The 16,047-nt window shown below is 45.6% G+C and overlaps 1 protein-coding gene across 1 annotated transcript; it reads left to right on the forward strand.

Annotated features, from left to right (window-relative positions):
- Nucleotides 1-499: 499 nt before the first annotated feature.
- ARPC5 (actin related protein 2/3 complex subunit 5) lies at nucleotides 500-7,704 on the forward strand. Its single transcript, XM_075003292.1, has 4 exons — nucleotides 500-716; nucleotides 2,703-2,775; nucleotides 5,711-5,887; nucleotides 6,444-7,704. The coding sequence occupies exons 1-4, from the start codon at nucleotides 574-576 to the stop codon at nucleotides 6,504-6,506; spliced, it is 456 nt and encodes a 151-aa protein (XP_074859393.1). The 5' UTR covers nucleotides 500-573; the 3' UTR covers nucleotides 6,507-7,704.
- The last annotated feature ends 8,343 nt before the right edge of the window (nucleotides 7,705-16,047 follow it).

Below are 16,047 nucleotides of genomic sequence, written 5' to 3' on the forward strand. Positions count from 1 at the left end.
CCGCCCTCCCCTCGACGTGTAGACTCAGGCGAGCCAAGCGGGGGCGGACAGTCCCCTTCGCCCCCAGCAGCCACGAACTGCTACCCCAACCCCACTTTTCCGCCAGCGCCCGTTAACGCCGGGAGAGCACGTGATCACCCCCTGCCGACCAATCGCAACAGCTCACCTGCTCCTCCCATTCCCCAGACGCTGCCTTCCTCCGCCTACTTGAGGGTGCCTCTCTGTGCGCCTGCGCTCAAGACCCTCAGCCCGCCGCAGGGGAAAGAGGAAGTCGGTTTAGAACACATGCGCAGAAAAGGAGGGGTGCGGCATTTAAAGTGCGCATGTGTTAAAAGGAGAGCCTCGGCGATGAGTTGCGCATGCGCTCATCCACGAGCGGCAAGGGCCTTGGGCGGTAACGTAGGCGGAGACTGTAGAGCGAAAGCGATCTTTCCTCGTGCGCGTGAGCGGAAGTGAGCGGAGGAAGGAGCTCTGCTGTCTGCGCCTGCGCGCTGGTGCTCGCTGAGGACAGCAGGGGGCGGGCACCGCCCTGCGGAGGGGAGCGGGTAAGAGGTGCCGGTAGGTTGCGGGGCGATGGCGAAGAACACGGTGTCCTCAGCGCGCTTCCGCCGCGTGGACGTGGATGAATATGACGAGAACAAGTTCGTGGACGAGGAGGAGGGAGGCGATGGCCAGGCCGGGCCTGATGAGGGCGAAGTGGATTCCTGCCTGCGGCAATATCCTTCCGCCGGCGCCGGGCAAAGTGTTGCGGGCCCCGGGCTGAGACCGGGATCGGCCCCCACCCTGGCTTCGGCGCTCCAGGACTAGTCCGGACCCCGGCGGAGGGAGGGAGGGAGGGATACGCAGCCCTGTTATGAGCCGGAGGATGCCCGGGGGCTCGGGCCATGCTGTGCTGCTCCGGGCAGGGGGAGAGCGTTCGCCCTGTCCCCTGCTGCGAATCCGCTGTATCTCTCGAGCTGGGCTCCCCGGCAGATGGGGGGCTCCCCGGAGGCAGAGTTCAGATTGGGAAGGGTCAGCTGAGGCCACCCCTCAGAGTGAAATAAATAACTGCTGTATTGGGAGTGTAAGTGCGGGACTGGAAAACCGATTAAAACCCAGGTGCATTGGGTGCTTAACCAGCAAATTTAACAGAAAGTCTGTTACGAACACTGCAAATTTCCTGGCGTTTGCTTTTCGTGAGCACCCTGCTAGCCAGGGAGTCAGTTGATGTACATTGCTAGCAGCTTTTTTTTTTTTATTTCCCGTTCTCCTTGGGTATGCATGCATACACTTGAGGATGTGGTCTTGTCTGACCTCACAAGAACAGGAGGGAGGGCGGAAGAAAGAAACCTTCTCTCAACCCTCTCTTATACTTCAGGGTTGGAGGAAGTGTACACTGTGTGGTTTTCCTTTTATGGGAATAATTGCACCAGGTCCATGATAGTCTAATTGCTTTTTACTTCCACATATTAAAGCATTTAGCTGCAGGAGGGCCCTGTCTAAGTGAGGTGGTACCCCACAGAATCAGCTTGTAGAGTGGGTTTTGTGACTCAGTTTTGGCAATTTTTGGAGGTTGGGGCAGGTAAACTTGGAAAAAGTGTGAAAGGGTTCTCAGAACAGGGCTCTCTGTGCTCAGAACTTGAATTTTTTTAAAGTGGGAATCCTTTTTTGTACAAATGGCAGGATGACTGAAACTGCACTTCTGTAGCATGTTTTGTTATCTTTCTCCTTTGAATGATGGAGGCAGTCTTGGAATCTCACTGTTCTACAATGAACTCCATGTGTCAGGCACATTGGACGTGTCACTTTAGTGCAGTTCTGGGAGGCTGTTACATACCACAATGGTGGGTGCAATATGAGACTGAATAGAAATCTCTCCTGAGTCGTATAACTAACTACAGTGTGATGAATTGACTGATTGACAGATTGACTTTTGCTTTCATGTTAATGTTCAGCCTGAGGCCCTGACTGATGATATCTCTCTAATTTGTGCCACAGATGTTCTCTCTAACAAGCTTGTCGTTTCAGCAATCCTATCATTCCATATTGTGCAAACAGCCATGTTATAACTTGGATGATATTTTGCCAATATGTGTGGTGGTTGAGAACAGAATGGGTCTAATTTGGAATTTCTAAATGTGTATATTATTTGGATCTTTGTTCTCCTTTAGTATTATGCAGTGCTAGCTGTACCTCTCTATTATCCAGAATATTTGAATATCCAGCAACCTTCTGGTCCCAGGGCTGCCGGATATGAAAGACTTTACTGTACTATCCAATAACTGAAAGCAGTGGGACCAGCACTAAGCTGGTACTGTTTTCAGTGTTCGAGAGCATCAGTGCAAAGAACAAAGTTATATATTCAGAAACAAATGTATGCAGAGTACTTTACCAACAACAGTAGTGTTGGAAACTGTAAACTTATACTGTATTTGTATTTGCTTACTATACTATAGAGAGAATGTAACTAAACTTTATGTATAGTTAAAAGGTCAGTTATTTGAGTTCTGGATAATAGAATGCCATATATAAAAGAGTTCACTGTATTTGCTATTTGAACCCTGCAATGGGTGCAAGGTAAATGTGAAAGACATTCTCTCTGCGATGCCATGCCTGATATTCCCAGTAATGAGCAATTTTATTTCTGAGCCCCACTATAATGTGACTAGTTCTCATGCTTTCCCAGACCTTGTTTTCCCCATCTTTCCTTAACCATTGTTTACAGGAAACATGATGGCTGCATTGCAGGCAGCCCTGAAGAATCCTCCAATCAACACCAAGAACCAAGCAGTAAAGGTGAAATAGTCAATAACTTGCATTCATGTGACATGCTCTAATTTTTTTCCTAACTCCTTTAGCCCTCTAGTTTCTCACTGTTTCTCCAAAACTGATCAAGCTCTTCCAGGGTTGCCAAGCCATACTTGGCCCAAGTAAGCCTACAAAAGAGGCCCTAACATAGTAAGCATTGATTGGCTGTGTCCAGGCCATAATTTTAGCTAACAAGAACTTAAAAACTACAAGCACTTTAAGTAGAGCTTTGGCTATACCATATACACAAGATACCTGTCAGGAAGGGTTCTCAAGAACTAGTTTTTGAGTGTTATGAATGCCGAAAGCAGACTGAAAAATGTGTATAGTTAAACTGTAGGTATCTGACTCATTGTAGCCGTCCGTTCATACCACTCTGATCAGAGGGGTGTTCTACTCTAAGCTTTAACTCTTTTTATATCTATTGGATTCCATGTTTGTTTTGTGACACCAGCCCAGACTTCTTAGTAAAGATTTCCTTTCCCTCCTTCCCCAACTGCCAGTCCTACAAATTCATTCCAGATTCTAACAGCCTAATCTTTCTAGCACAGGCATAATCAAGTAAGAGATTCTGTAGATAATTTTGCCCTCTCACATCTGACAAGTTTCCCTTATTGGAATTGTACTGTTGTCATTGAGGGTCTAGTAGGAATGTGGTGGCGTTGTAAAGGGGCTATTGCAACTTAGATTATTTTGAAATAGAGGGCAAATAAACATAACTTGCTCTACCAGTTAAGTTAGTTTTGCAGGGCTAACTGTAGTAAAGTATTAAAACTTTTGTCGTACACCTATTCCAGATCTTATACACCAGGTAGTGCCATTTGTACATAGTGTTGTTCCTTTTGGAAAAACGCTTAAAATATGACTGTCCCAAGGCCTTGGGGAAACCTGCAGACCTGGTAATTCTATAAATCTTTTCTGTTCTGAGTTTGTTCTTGGCTTCATTCTTATCTTGGGACATAGCCTCCCATCACATCTCAGATATGTAGCAGAAACTGTGAAGTTTCTCTAAATCAAATGGCTACAGGATGTATCTGCTCAAAGGGAAAGCCAATGGCTATAATTCCTATGGGAAGCGATGGCAGACGGTGCTTGTGCAGAGAATTATAGACGAGAGGAAGCCATTCTAACAGATAAGGGGTTTTTTTTTTTTAAACAAAAAGCAGTCAAGTAGCACTTTAAAGACTAGCAAAATAGTTTATTAGGTGAGCTTTCGTGGGACAGACCCACTCCTTCAGACTTTTTTTTTTTAATTGTCTCTTGGGGTTTGATAGTGAACAGAGGAGGAAAATGACTCTTTGAGGGGAAGTTGATGCTTACAGAATGGATGATCGAAGTACTTACAAACCACACAAACTTTGATCCTGAAATGGCACCATGGTCAGTTCTCAAACCGTTTCTTGAAACACTTGGTGCTAGCAGCTGTCATATCTATGCTGAAATACAGTTCAGCTGTTTAACTGTGACTTCAAATGTTGCTGGTCTGTGTAAATTAAGCAATCATGCTACCAGAGCTGTTTCATGCAGATAATGCTGGCTGTGCTTTAAAATATTCCACAAAATCCTTGGAAAATATTGAGCACTATAACTACTACTACAAATTCTGTGCACATAATGTGGGAAGAGAGGCCTAATTCAGAGTAAAGCTAAGGTCTCAGCTGAGTGAGGGAGAGGGATAGTTTGGTGGTTAGAGCATTGACCCAGGGTTGTGAGCTCAACTGAGGGGGCCTTTCAAGGGTCTGGGGCAGGTTGGATTTAAAAAAAAATGTCAGGGATGGTGCTTGGTCCTGCCAAGAGGGTTGGGGGCTGGACTCGATGACCTCTCTTGGTCCCTTCCAGCCTTACGAGATATGTATATATCTCCCTGTTTCTAGCTCAGACCTTGCTGAGTAAGAATGTAAAATACCATTAATTGGTTAGTTCACATTTAATTGGTTAGCCAATTAAATTGGCTGGGGAGGCTGCAAATGGGGGGCTGCTCTGGCTGGCCTGGCATGCCAGAGACTGGGGCTGCTCCAGCCGGGTTGGAGCATCCCTGTCCATGGCGCTGCCACGGGTGTGGGGTGCTTCAGCACAGCTGGAGCAGCTCCTGTTCACCACAGTCTGGTCCAGAAGCACTGCAGAGTAAGGGTACTCTAGCTGGGTCAAAGCAGACCCACTCCTGACACGATGTGGGCAGGGGTGCTCTGGCCAGGCCAGAGCAGCCCCTGTCCGTGACAGGCTAAAGACTGCTCTGGCTTGCACTGGTTAACGTCCCTGGTGCTGAGTAGGGATACTGGTGAATTTGAGAGCAGGGACTCCTTTAAGATCATTTCTGGTCCACAGAAGTGCTGTCTATCTCAACAAAATGTAAAATATGAGGTAACTTAGGTGGTCAGAAGGACACCAATCAAACCCTTAGATCTATTGTGTGTTTCAGTTGGAAAACTTAACTGTCCAGTCAATGAATATTAACAGTGAAAGTTCAGTACCACCCTTTTACTACGGGTGGAGTCCTGCAAACAAAAGCCAGGCTTGGTGAGCAGAAATAGACGCTTAGAAGAGAACAAGTGTGTTACAAATGCAACAAAGAAAGTGAGGTTTCTCTTGTTTGAGATTAGCTTCCTTCCATCAAATGGGTATGTGCTACCCCTTTAATTTGTTATCTAAAACTTAATTTCAAATTAATTACATATTGTAAATTGAAACTTCATTAGAATTAAAAGACTGTAGCAAAGTCAGTGGAGGTCATGCTGTCGTAGGGCAGTGGCAGACATCTCTTGGGCAGAATGCTTGACAAGTTGGTATGTGCATTTGAGCTGCCTTAATGTAACTTATTTTTAATTGCTAACAACAGAAAATCTCCTCCTAGAGGTTGAGAGATCATTAATATTTGACTTTAGGCCATGTTGTTCTAACTTGTGACTTTTCCTCTTGTTTACAGGATCGTGCCGAAAGCATTGTCCTAAAAGTCCTCATCTCTTTCAAAGCTAATGATATTGAAAAAGCAGTACAGTCTCTGGACAAGAATGGAGTTGATCTGCTAATGAAATACATCTACAAGGGGTTTGAGAGCCCTTCTGACAACAGCAGTGCTGTGTTACTGCAGTGGCATGAAAAGGTGTGTAAGTCTGTTGCTTTTGGCCTGATAAGTTGCTTTAACAGAGATTCGTACATTCTGAATTCTGTCTCAAGTCCATTAGGAATTCCTTCTTTCCCTTAAAGGTCCAGTGTTTCCATTACAACAGTTGAGGTGGAAAGGAGAAAGTACCCCAAGGAACCACGTGAAATTAATCTGCACTTCATATTATATATAGATGCATGTGCATTCTAAAAATGGTTATATAAATCACGATCAAAGAATGACAATGCATGTTTGCTAAAAAATTGTCATCTTGCACTGAGACAGTATAATCTGAATGTCAAAGAAGGGGACGTAGCTGGGAATAGAACCTAAGAGTCCTGACTCTCCCAGTAACAGACTTAAAAATTATCTAATGGCCGAACCCATTCCCTCTATAAAATGAATAGTAATGCTTCCCTGTTGCAGAGTGCTGATGTTTAATATCTGGAGAGCACATTGAGATGTTTGCATAAAATGCACTGAAGTCCAACCAGTAATTGTTTTGATCTGTGGTCACATGGTTTTGTATTGACTGTTGCTTCTCTGTTTTCAGGCTCTTGCTGCTGGAGGTGTAGGGTCCATTGTCCGTGTCTTGACTGCCAGAAAAACAGTTTAAATCCAGCAGCCAGTGACTGCCTGCTGTGGGTGTGCAAAATGCTGGTACAATGACCAAAACAACCAAATGCCATTGCTGCCCTGGGGGTAGCATCTGTCTCTCAGCTTGCCTTCTTGCTTCCTCTTTCATATCTATGACAAAAAATGCATATCTGATTTCCTGTTGTTGTTTGAGTAAAAAGAGAGGTGCCATTTTCTTTGATAGGGAATATTTGGTACTCTAAAGCATTTCAGTGACATGTACACAAGTCTTTGCATAAGATGATTTACATTCACATATGATCATGGCAGATTTTGACCTGACTTTCCAAGCAGATGCTGAGGGACTCAGGACAGTGTCTTAATTCTTTAGCTAACCAGGCAGTGTTCGATGTAAGCTGTATGTTTGAGAAGATGGTGTAGCTGTTAATGGAAACTGGACCATGCTTCTCCTGGTCAGACTCTAAACCTTACAGTCGTAAACATGGTAGAACAAGCAGCTCTGGCTCAGAAAAGAACCAGACTGTCTATCCCGTCACTTGAATTTTTCTTATCTCACATTTATGATTTGATCTCTTTCCTTTGATTGTTCAAGTCCTGGGTCCACAATGGGAGAGTCACTCTGTTGTATAATCATCTAAGGCATCTTAGTACAGTTGTATGACACATTTAAGGATGAAATGAAGCTTTTCTTTTTTGGACCTGAGATCATGATGAGGAAAGGTAGAAGGCACAGTTAATTCCCATTGCAGGATTGTGGGGCTGGGGGCAAGAAGTGATTGTAGCCATTACAGCGTAATAGCCTCCTTTGGGTTATTTGAAAAAAGTGCAGACTGGTGCCGAATGTGTTCATTGCAAAGTCACTTGATCTGTGTTTAGGTACATGGACTCCAGAAGACATTAACTTCTGATCCCAACATGTACACGTTCCATGTTATGTTTCAGTATAAAGTGACTTGGGTGAACGAAGTCAAATTCCAAAAGAGACAGGTGCTTTTTTTAAATACAAGTTTTCTGAGGGCTCAGTGCATCCCAGCCCAGGGACAACCTTGAATGTCTATGACCAGGAGCAAAGCCAGCCTGTGTCTTACATTCACATTTTACACTCGTTCAGCTGTGTAAAACTGGTGAAGAACTTATGAAAATCTTTGCTGTTTTTTGATACCTGCTTTTTTTGTAAACTGATAAAGATCAGATAATAAATTGTCACTGAATATTTACCTACTGTTTCAAATTCTTGGTGGTCAACTGTCCTGAAAGCTTTATTGCTGAATTTGGGAAATCCTCATACTAACAGGAGGAAGGAAGAAAAGCAGACAGTCATGCAACTTCACCTGCAGTCTTTGTCCTGCCAAAGTTGTTTCTGTAGCAACACTTTGATGCACGTAAGTAATTGTTGTGGACCTGAATCTTCCTGCACTAGTCTTGAGCGTTTTACCTAAATCAAGATATGTGGACATCAACACTATTCAGAATATGTAGCTGGTTTTTCCAACTTCTTTGGCTCCTTTTTGAAAACTGGCATGTCAATAAGAACTTTGAAGAGCTTTTAAAACTCATTCCACCACCATTCTTTCCATATGAAAAATAGTGATAAGTTAAGAATGTGAAGGGGAATACCACCAGTGATTTAAACATGATGATTTTAAAGGCCTAACTTTTCAAGGGCAGACATGTTCTTACAGTCCAGACTCAGGTGCCTTAAGTGAGGCAAGCAAAGTTGCTAGTCACTCTTGAAACTTGTATTTAGTATTTTTTCCAGCAGTATTAAGTTCACATTTAGTTGTTAATTGGCATTTAGGGGGAGAAGACATGAATATGCTAATAAGGATAAGGAACAGTGATGTGTTCTATTAGGAAAACGGCTTTCCAAGCTGTATTATTTGCATTGTCCTATTTTATTAGGCTCAGCATTGGAGCTCTTCATGTAACTCTGCTTCTTCCCTCCCAGTTCCGTTGCTATCTTTGGTGAGTGGAGTCACAACTCCCTTTGTCCATAACCCTGTACTCAAGCCACCTGCTTAAATTACCTATCCTGCCTTTTCTGAAGTCAATCTGAGTCACCAAGCCGTGATTTGCCCTATTCTGCTAGTATCCACCCCCAAATTTAGGTTGTCTCAAACAAAACCAAGAGGCAGGGACAAATTACAGGAAGAAGACACAAACGAGGTCTAGGGACAAAATACCTGTGGCTAGTCAAACATTACAGATGGTCTTGGTAATCAAGGCCAACTTGATGTTGCATAGTGTTAAGATACAAGTCTTACTGTGACAATCAAGTTTCTCTCCCAGCCTGAAGTCTATTTCATTTTCCTAGGTCAGTGACTCTAAAATAAGAGGTGTTAACTAAATACTCTCTATCATTTATGGGAACACACCTCTGCCCTAGGTACACAAAACTCAATATTCTCCCACAATGATATACTACATATTTTATCTAGGGCTTGTCCCAGCTACAACAGGCCTGGACACTAGAAATTATTCCCGTTTCCACAAGGTTGTGAATTAATACTGTTGCTCATTTTGTATTAGACAAGCTATTTAGGTATGACTGACTGGCAGTATACCTGATTCATAGAAATCTATAAATTGTATCCTTTTACAGTTGTCTGAGGTACCTGGGAGGAATTGTGTAAGGAAGCTTATTACTGATGGAAAATTGCTCTTCCTAGGTCATAGCATTTAATAAAGAGGAAAAACCTCTATTGAAATTACACACCCTGCAGATGAATGGCTGAGAGAGAAGGATGATGTGAAGCAGAGCAAGGTCACACAGGTCCTCCCATGCAGGAGATAATTACAACATTCCAGCCGTAATAAGAGGGGTGGGAGGTAATAAATGACTGGCTCTAGTGTTGTCAGGCTAGGATAATTCACAGCCAGTCACTCTGAACAGCCCCACAAGAGCTATTAATAGAGAAATAATTGTAGAGTTTGCCTACTTCCTGTAATTTTTTTTTTAACTTAGTGCCTTTCTAATAACTTGCATTACTTTGCTTCTGAAGGAGATGGAGCCTTTCACATTGCCTTCTACACAGAATTTTTTAACAGGGATCTCCACTTTTTACAAAAGACAAACCTGCCCTAGCAGGGAGGGAAACCTCTGTACACGTTCATAGTTTTTTAGGGTTGGCACCTTTTCAGCAGGGAAAATACAACTAAAGCACAGTCTCAGAGTAAAGCCAGGGCTGAAAGTAAGTTGAATTTCGTACAGGAACTATTATATTGACCCCAGAAAGGACAGGGAGCGATAGGACAGTACTATAAGAAATTTGAGGGGTGGGGTGGGATGCAAGGGCTCAGGGTTAGTGGGTGTGTGGGGAGGGACTTAGGGCAGGAATCAGGACTGAGGGGGTGTAAGGGTTAGAGTGGGGCTTGAGAAGGTGCCCTCAAGGAGGGGAGACAGGGAAGGAGCTTCAGCCCCTCCCAAAGCTGTTCGCTTGCTGTTTCTGTTCTATCACTGTGCAGAAGCGAGAGGAAAGCTCACAGTATAGCTCGCTCACTCTTCTGTCCCCTGCCTGCACCAGCCTAGGAGGGAGAGGAATCCAGCATGCTGCCTGCTTTCTTCTTGCTTGCTCTTTCCTGTCAGGAAGCAACAAGCCAACACAATGGTTATGCAGATCCTCCTGGCCTTGGAATCTGTGAATCCAGCTGGGCACTGTACCCATCTTTGGAACCAGCTGATGCCAGGATATATCAGCTGCCTCCAGGTGGCACGAGATGTTCCATAGCAGCAGGGACAGCTATATCTAGGATCCCTGGCTTGGTTGCAAAGTGGGATGCAAATTACCTCTTATATTACAAATATCTATACAGAGAGAGAGAGAGAGTGTGTGTTAAGAAAGATGCACATAGATGTGTGGGATTATTTGTGTATTGTACCTTTCATCTGTGTAGGGCTCAGAAGGTCCAGTTTTCAGATGAAGGGGAAATCTCAAATTTCAAATATTTCAAATTTCTGGTGTCCTGAAACAAATAAGGGAATCAGTTGATTCAGAAAAGAGAGGATCTGCTAGAATCCAATAAAGGAAATGAGGGTTATTTTCTTTGAGAAATTCTACAGTAATTTTTAACTTCAACAAAATTGTCTCACCACTTAAAGAAGACTGAGGATTTATTAAAGCACAGTGTATTTAATAATCACTTTGTGCAGTAGCTGTTAACAAAGCAACATTTTAATGACAGGAATTAGAGAAACTCTTATCTGCTGAAATTGCAGCGGGTATTTAGCTATGTAAAATATTAACCCGATAACTCAAGAGAGCAGGTTTTATCATTCTCTGCTCTTGTGAAAAGTCCTAAGCCTAAAGAATTAAAATTAATGGGATTGTTTAGAAAATAAGTTGGCACTGCAGAAATGAACATGTTGCTTTGAGGGGGATTCTAAGGCAGGTGTGGAGGGGCTCTTTGTTTTCTGAGTCCCATGGCTAAAGTGTCTGCAGGCTTGTGTATAACTAAAATGTCAAAGTTGAATTTGTTGCCTAATTTCCCTTCTCCACAATTCACACTTTTGCCCAAGGACTTGGGCAACCATCCTTCCATGCATCTCCACAAAGGACCCTCCAGAAGCCTTTCACAATAGAAAGAAAAAGGTACTTTCTCAGTACCCCAGGCTTCAGTAGAAAGGTCTGTCATTCAAAAACCAGGCAATTCCACCCTTTACAATTTCATCTGATTTAACCAGGTGTGACTACAGCCCCATCCCAGGACACCTTCAGAGCAGGAGTACAATCATTCAGCAGAGCATTCCAGCATGTGTACTCTTCCCTACACCACACTCCCTCCTCCCTACAGTAACTGCATCCCAGTGCTGGCACATTCTTCCCTGCAATACATCCTACTGCTGGTAGGTGCTGTTCCCTTCCAGTACTGGGCTGTGCCCTAGGAAAATCCCACTGACCACATGTTTCTCTCCCCATTTCAAGACTTTCTGGTAGAAGGAATATTGTCAAGTTAGAAGACAGAATAGGGGCGCATGAGCCCAGAGTCAAAGTCCCAGGTGATTCTTAGGGAAGTCACTGAACTACTCAAAGTGACTGAACTGTTCTGTGCTTCCAGTTTCCCCAGCACTGAACTACAGACAACACACACCTGTCTGACAGGTGGCCAGGCAGTTAAGCTTGGGACCTGGGAGATGAAAGTGCCTATTCCCTTCTCTGCTGCAGCCTTTCCCTGGGACCTTGGGCAAATCACTGTCCTTCTATGCCTGGGTCCCCTTGGATGCAATGGAGATAACAGCATTCCCCTACCTCTCGGATAACTGCAGTAGAGGCTGAGGGGTGCTCACATACTATAAATTAGGGGTTAAAATAGCATATAACTAGGGTCCCACCAAGTTTATGGCCGGGAAAAATGTGTCACAAACCATGACCTGTGCACTCCCACACCATGAAATCTGGCCTTTTGTGTGCTTTTGACTATGCTATATAGATTTCACTGGGCAGAGCAGCTTCCTCGGCTTGGAGCTCCTGACACACGGTGTGGTGTGTTCAGTTTTGCCACCTTCCTGCGCTGCCTTCAGACCTGGGCTGGTGTAGAGTAGCAGTTGCTGGCCAAGTGCCCAGCTCCGAAGGCAGGGCTGCTGCCAGCCCCAGTGCAGTAGCAAGGTAGCCTACTTCAGCGCCCCCTACGACATCCTTCTGACACGCTCACAACTCCTTTTTGGGCCAGGACCCCTGTACGCTCAGCACTGCAATTTCGGCTTGAAATAGCTGGAGTCATGACATTGTTGATTTTTAAAATCCTATGATTGAAAGTGACCAAAATGAATGATGAATTTGGCCGGTCCCCATGCACAAGAGAGGTCTCACAAGGTTGCTTAGAAGGCCCGTTCAGAAAGGGCTTGTGCTCCTTAGATGAAAACTGCTGTGGAGGGTGAAGTGGTGCCATTCTTTCCTCTGCCATCTTCTCCTTTTCATGCACAATGACATTAAAGAGGGTAACCTTACCTGAGAGTGCCAGAGTGGCTTTGGATGCCAGCGCTGGGAACGGATGTTTGCGTAGTTGTGAATTGTCAGCTAAGCTGCAGACAATTGTCCGCCGAGCTGCATCGACCAGCTCTTCCCAATATACAGTGGTGAGGATTTTTCAGGATGGAGACTGCATTGGTGTTGCATTGTGCCACATGGATGCTGTGTGAGGCTTTGTCAGGCATGGGGACAGCCTGCAGGAGGAAAAGGACAAAAGGCTCTTGACTAGTTGTGTGGCCAGACAGTACACACGTGACTCCATAATGTTCTAGTCAGACAAGCCAAACCTTCCCCAGTCTCAGCTACGATCCTCACTATTATAGCGCTGGGAGCAGATGGCCACATCATCATCCTGTGACCGAAGTGCATTCTGGGAACACATCAGAACCTCTGTCTCTCCATTTCCCCCATATCCATTCAGAATATGTTGAGGTACATGCAGGTGGTCATGCTGGAAATCTACCATTGCTGCTGTCTCTGCTCAACCTAGTCTATGGATACACAGAGGACTTGCGATTTCAAGGCTGTGCACTGTAACATGGGCAAGACACACACTTTGTACCTGGGACCCTTCACAGAGTGTCTGTCCATAACAAAGACATGAATATTTTGATGGGAGGGGGCTCATCTCTGCACTCAGATGGTGCAGGTTTTAACCAGATGATGCGTGCCTCTCCAGAACTTCGCCAACCCAGCAGTTACCACCAACACAGCTGTTACAGCAACATAAGCTGTTACTGTAAGAAAGCAAGAGAAGCAGGAAGCAGTAAGGACAAAGAGCTGCTATTTATAACTGCTGGGGTGGGAGCTGATTCCCTGGGTGTGGGTGGTAAAAGGGAAGAGGCAGGCTGTGAGCTGCACTTTTGCAGAGATTGAGAAAAATGGAAGGGGGTGGTGGGAAGAAGGGGGAAAAACAGGGCGAGAAGAGGAGGTGGGAAAGAAAAAAATGAAAGCTGACGTAGTTTTGGTTTCTGAACGTTGCATTTTTACACCTCCCTCGAGAAATAACTTGGGTGCCGTGGGTGGCTCTGATTATTTTTGGTAGTTGTGGTGCTAGCTGCTGGGATGCACTTGGGGCAGGGAGGGAGCCTTCCTGCTGTCTGAGTTGCATGCCTGCAGACACACGGCAGATTCTGGTGGGGGCAGTTTCCACCTTGCCCCGACTGGCCTTATATAGCAATGGCCCATCATGTCTTTCCCATTCTTCCACAATGGCCAGGGACAGACTGCTGCGAGCTGCTTTACTGTCACTTGTAATAGCTGGTGATGAACCCCTCCATCAACTGGATGTTTCTCTATCAATTCTGGGGCAGTTGCGGGCCAAGAACTTACTAGGAGCCTTGAAGGAGCTTGCCCAGGGTTGGGGAGGAGGCTCTGCCATTTACCAGCAGGAAGACCATCAGTACCCACAGAGAGGCTCTGAATATCCTAGCAGCCAGACATGCTTAGACAGCCTAGCCACCTGATCCTGACAGCCAAGTGTCATCAACCACAATTTGTTTTGACAACCCCAGAGCAAGTTGAGGTGGTCTTGTCCTGGTGCAGGGATCTGAACAGCTGGCTCCCTCACTGCTTGCAGCCACATCAGCATGAATCAGGAGTTTAGGTGAGTCGCTGGGACACAATTTCCAAAGGCCATAACACATTCTGGTTCAGGTACATCCTGCTCTCACCCCTAGCCTTCTGCACCTCCGACAGAATGAGAGGTTTCCTCCTGCAATCCCTTATACAGAGGCAGAGCTCCCTGTCTAAGGCTTGGTCTACACAAGACAGGTAAGTCAATTGCAGATAGGCAATTCTAGCTATGGCAATTACATAGCGAGAATCGACTTATCTGTACTTGACTTACCTGGCCATCCTCAGTAAGGACGGTCAACGGGAGAGGTTCTCCCATGAACTTCTCTTTTTCCTCACAAGAGTGAGGAGTACAGGGGTCAACTACTAACCCCTCAGAGGTCAATTTCACACACGTCTATCAAGCATGGAAAATCAAACCCCAAAAGATCGACCCTTTGCCCTCATGCACAGCAACAGCAGCCAGGCATGGCTTTGTCCCACTGTAATGGGGCTGTGTAACTGACCCCACTCCATCATAGATGAAGCAGTATACAGCAGAGAGAATCTGGGAAAGGTCTACACCTTGGAGCTGTGATTCCTTGTTCCTAAAGGTCACTGCAGAGAATGATTTATCCATGGAGGGAGGCAGGAACAATCGCTCGCACAGGATCCGTCACTCACCTAATTCATCAGCATCCTGGCCAGCAGCAATTGGCCTGACAGTGGAGAGAATGTATTCAAAGGAGAAGGGCATGCTGAGATCTGTCTTGGGGAGCCCGACCTCGGTCAAGTAGCCATAGATGATGGCTTTGGTGTCCAGGTGTTGGGCAGATAGGGGATACTTCCTGTAGACATGAGGCTGCCTCAGGAGATAAGGGCTTTGAAATCCCCCTTCATGCAGCAAAGCAGTCACCATGCTTCTCTCTCCCTGGCAGGAGCAGTCTCTTTATTAGATGCTCTTCTGCCTGAGTGCGAGGGACTGGGCGAGAAGAGCTCTCGAGGTCCCTTCCAGTCCTCCACTCCTTTGATCGTCTATAATAGGAAAAACACCTGGCACTCAGAGTGCTCAGCAGAAAGTTTCAGTTTCCGCTGCTCTACATGCCTCCCCGGTCACCAGTCAGAGAGTTAATAATAATCAGCCCTTGGGTATTGCTGCCATGTGCACTCAAAATAGCTGCCACGTTCTATCTCCAGACATGGCTCCAGTTCGGTAAGCAGTGCCACCTACCTAGACAGTGTGGACAAACACCGGAAGGAAGCTGAGGGACATAGGAGAAGTGACTCAGGCTATATCTACACTACAAGACAAATTTGAATTTATTAAAATCAATTTTATAATGCCAGCTTTTTTAAATTCGAGTTTGAGTAACCTCACTTCCCACAGGCTCCCAACAAATTCACCATATCGCTTCCACGCTGAAATCACCAAACATCAACTGTTGCAGAAGTGCATTGTGGGAACCTATCCCACAGTTCCCTCAGCCTCACATTCTGAGTGGGGAGCCAGGTGCATAAGCTCTATCTGCTTCCTGGGACTCTGAAGCTTGGGGAACCCAGGAAATGTACAGCACAGCAGCCCTGGTCAACTTCCCGGCTTCCATGAGGAGTGAAGAGCTGGGAGCCAAGTGCAGCAGTGCTGTCAGTTTCCTGGGTCCCTGCAGCTTGGGGGACCCAGGAAACTGACAGTGTAACAACCCTGGTCAATTTCCTGGCTCCAACAAAGCTGTGGAACCTGGAAATTGACAGTGCAGCATCCCTGGTCAATTTCCTGGCTCCCCGCCTCCCCCCCACAAGCTGGGAGATCTGGGAAACTGTCAGTGCAGCAGCCAGAAACAATTTCCCAGCTCCATCAAAGTTGCAGGACTCAGGAAACTGATAGTGCAGCAGCCCTGGTCAGTTTCCCAGCTCCCGCTAATAGCAGAGAGCTAGGAGCCAGGTGCAGTGCACAGCTTTGTGGGATACATAGGGGACACTTGTGGAGGCTAATAAATTCAGTTTTAAGACATCGCGGTTCCACGCTGGCCTTTAATTGAACTT

The sequence above is a fragment of the Carettochelys insculpta genome, chromosome 9 (genome assembly GCF_033958435.1).
Source record: "Carettochelys insculpta isolate YL-2023 chromosome 9, ASM3395843v1, whole genome shotgun sequence".
Lineage (NCBI taxonomy): Eukaryota > Metazoa > Chordata > Testudines > Carettochelyidae > Carettochelys > Carettochelys insculpta.

What these genes read in the sequence shown, in the direction of transcription:
- ARPC5 (XM_075003292.1), top strand. Translation starts at nt 574, where the DNA reads ATGGCGAAGAACACGGTGTCCTCAGCGCGCTTCCGCCGCGTGGACGTG. An exon ending in GTGGATTCCTGCCTGCGGCA is followed by an intron (nt 717 to 2,702) that starts ATATCCTTCCGC and finishes ACCATTGTTTAC; the next exon opens with AGGAAACATGATGGCTGCAT. An exon ending in CCAAGAACCAAGCAGTAAAG is followed by an intron (nt 2,776 to 5,710) that starts GTGAAATAGTCA and finishes TCTTGTTTACAG; the next exon opens with GATCGTGCCGAAAGCATTGT.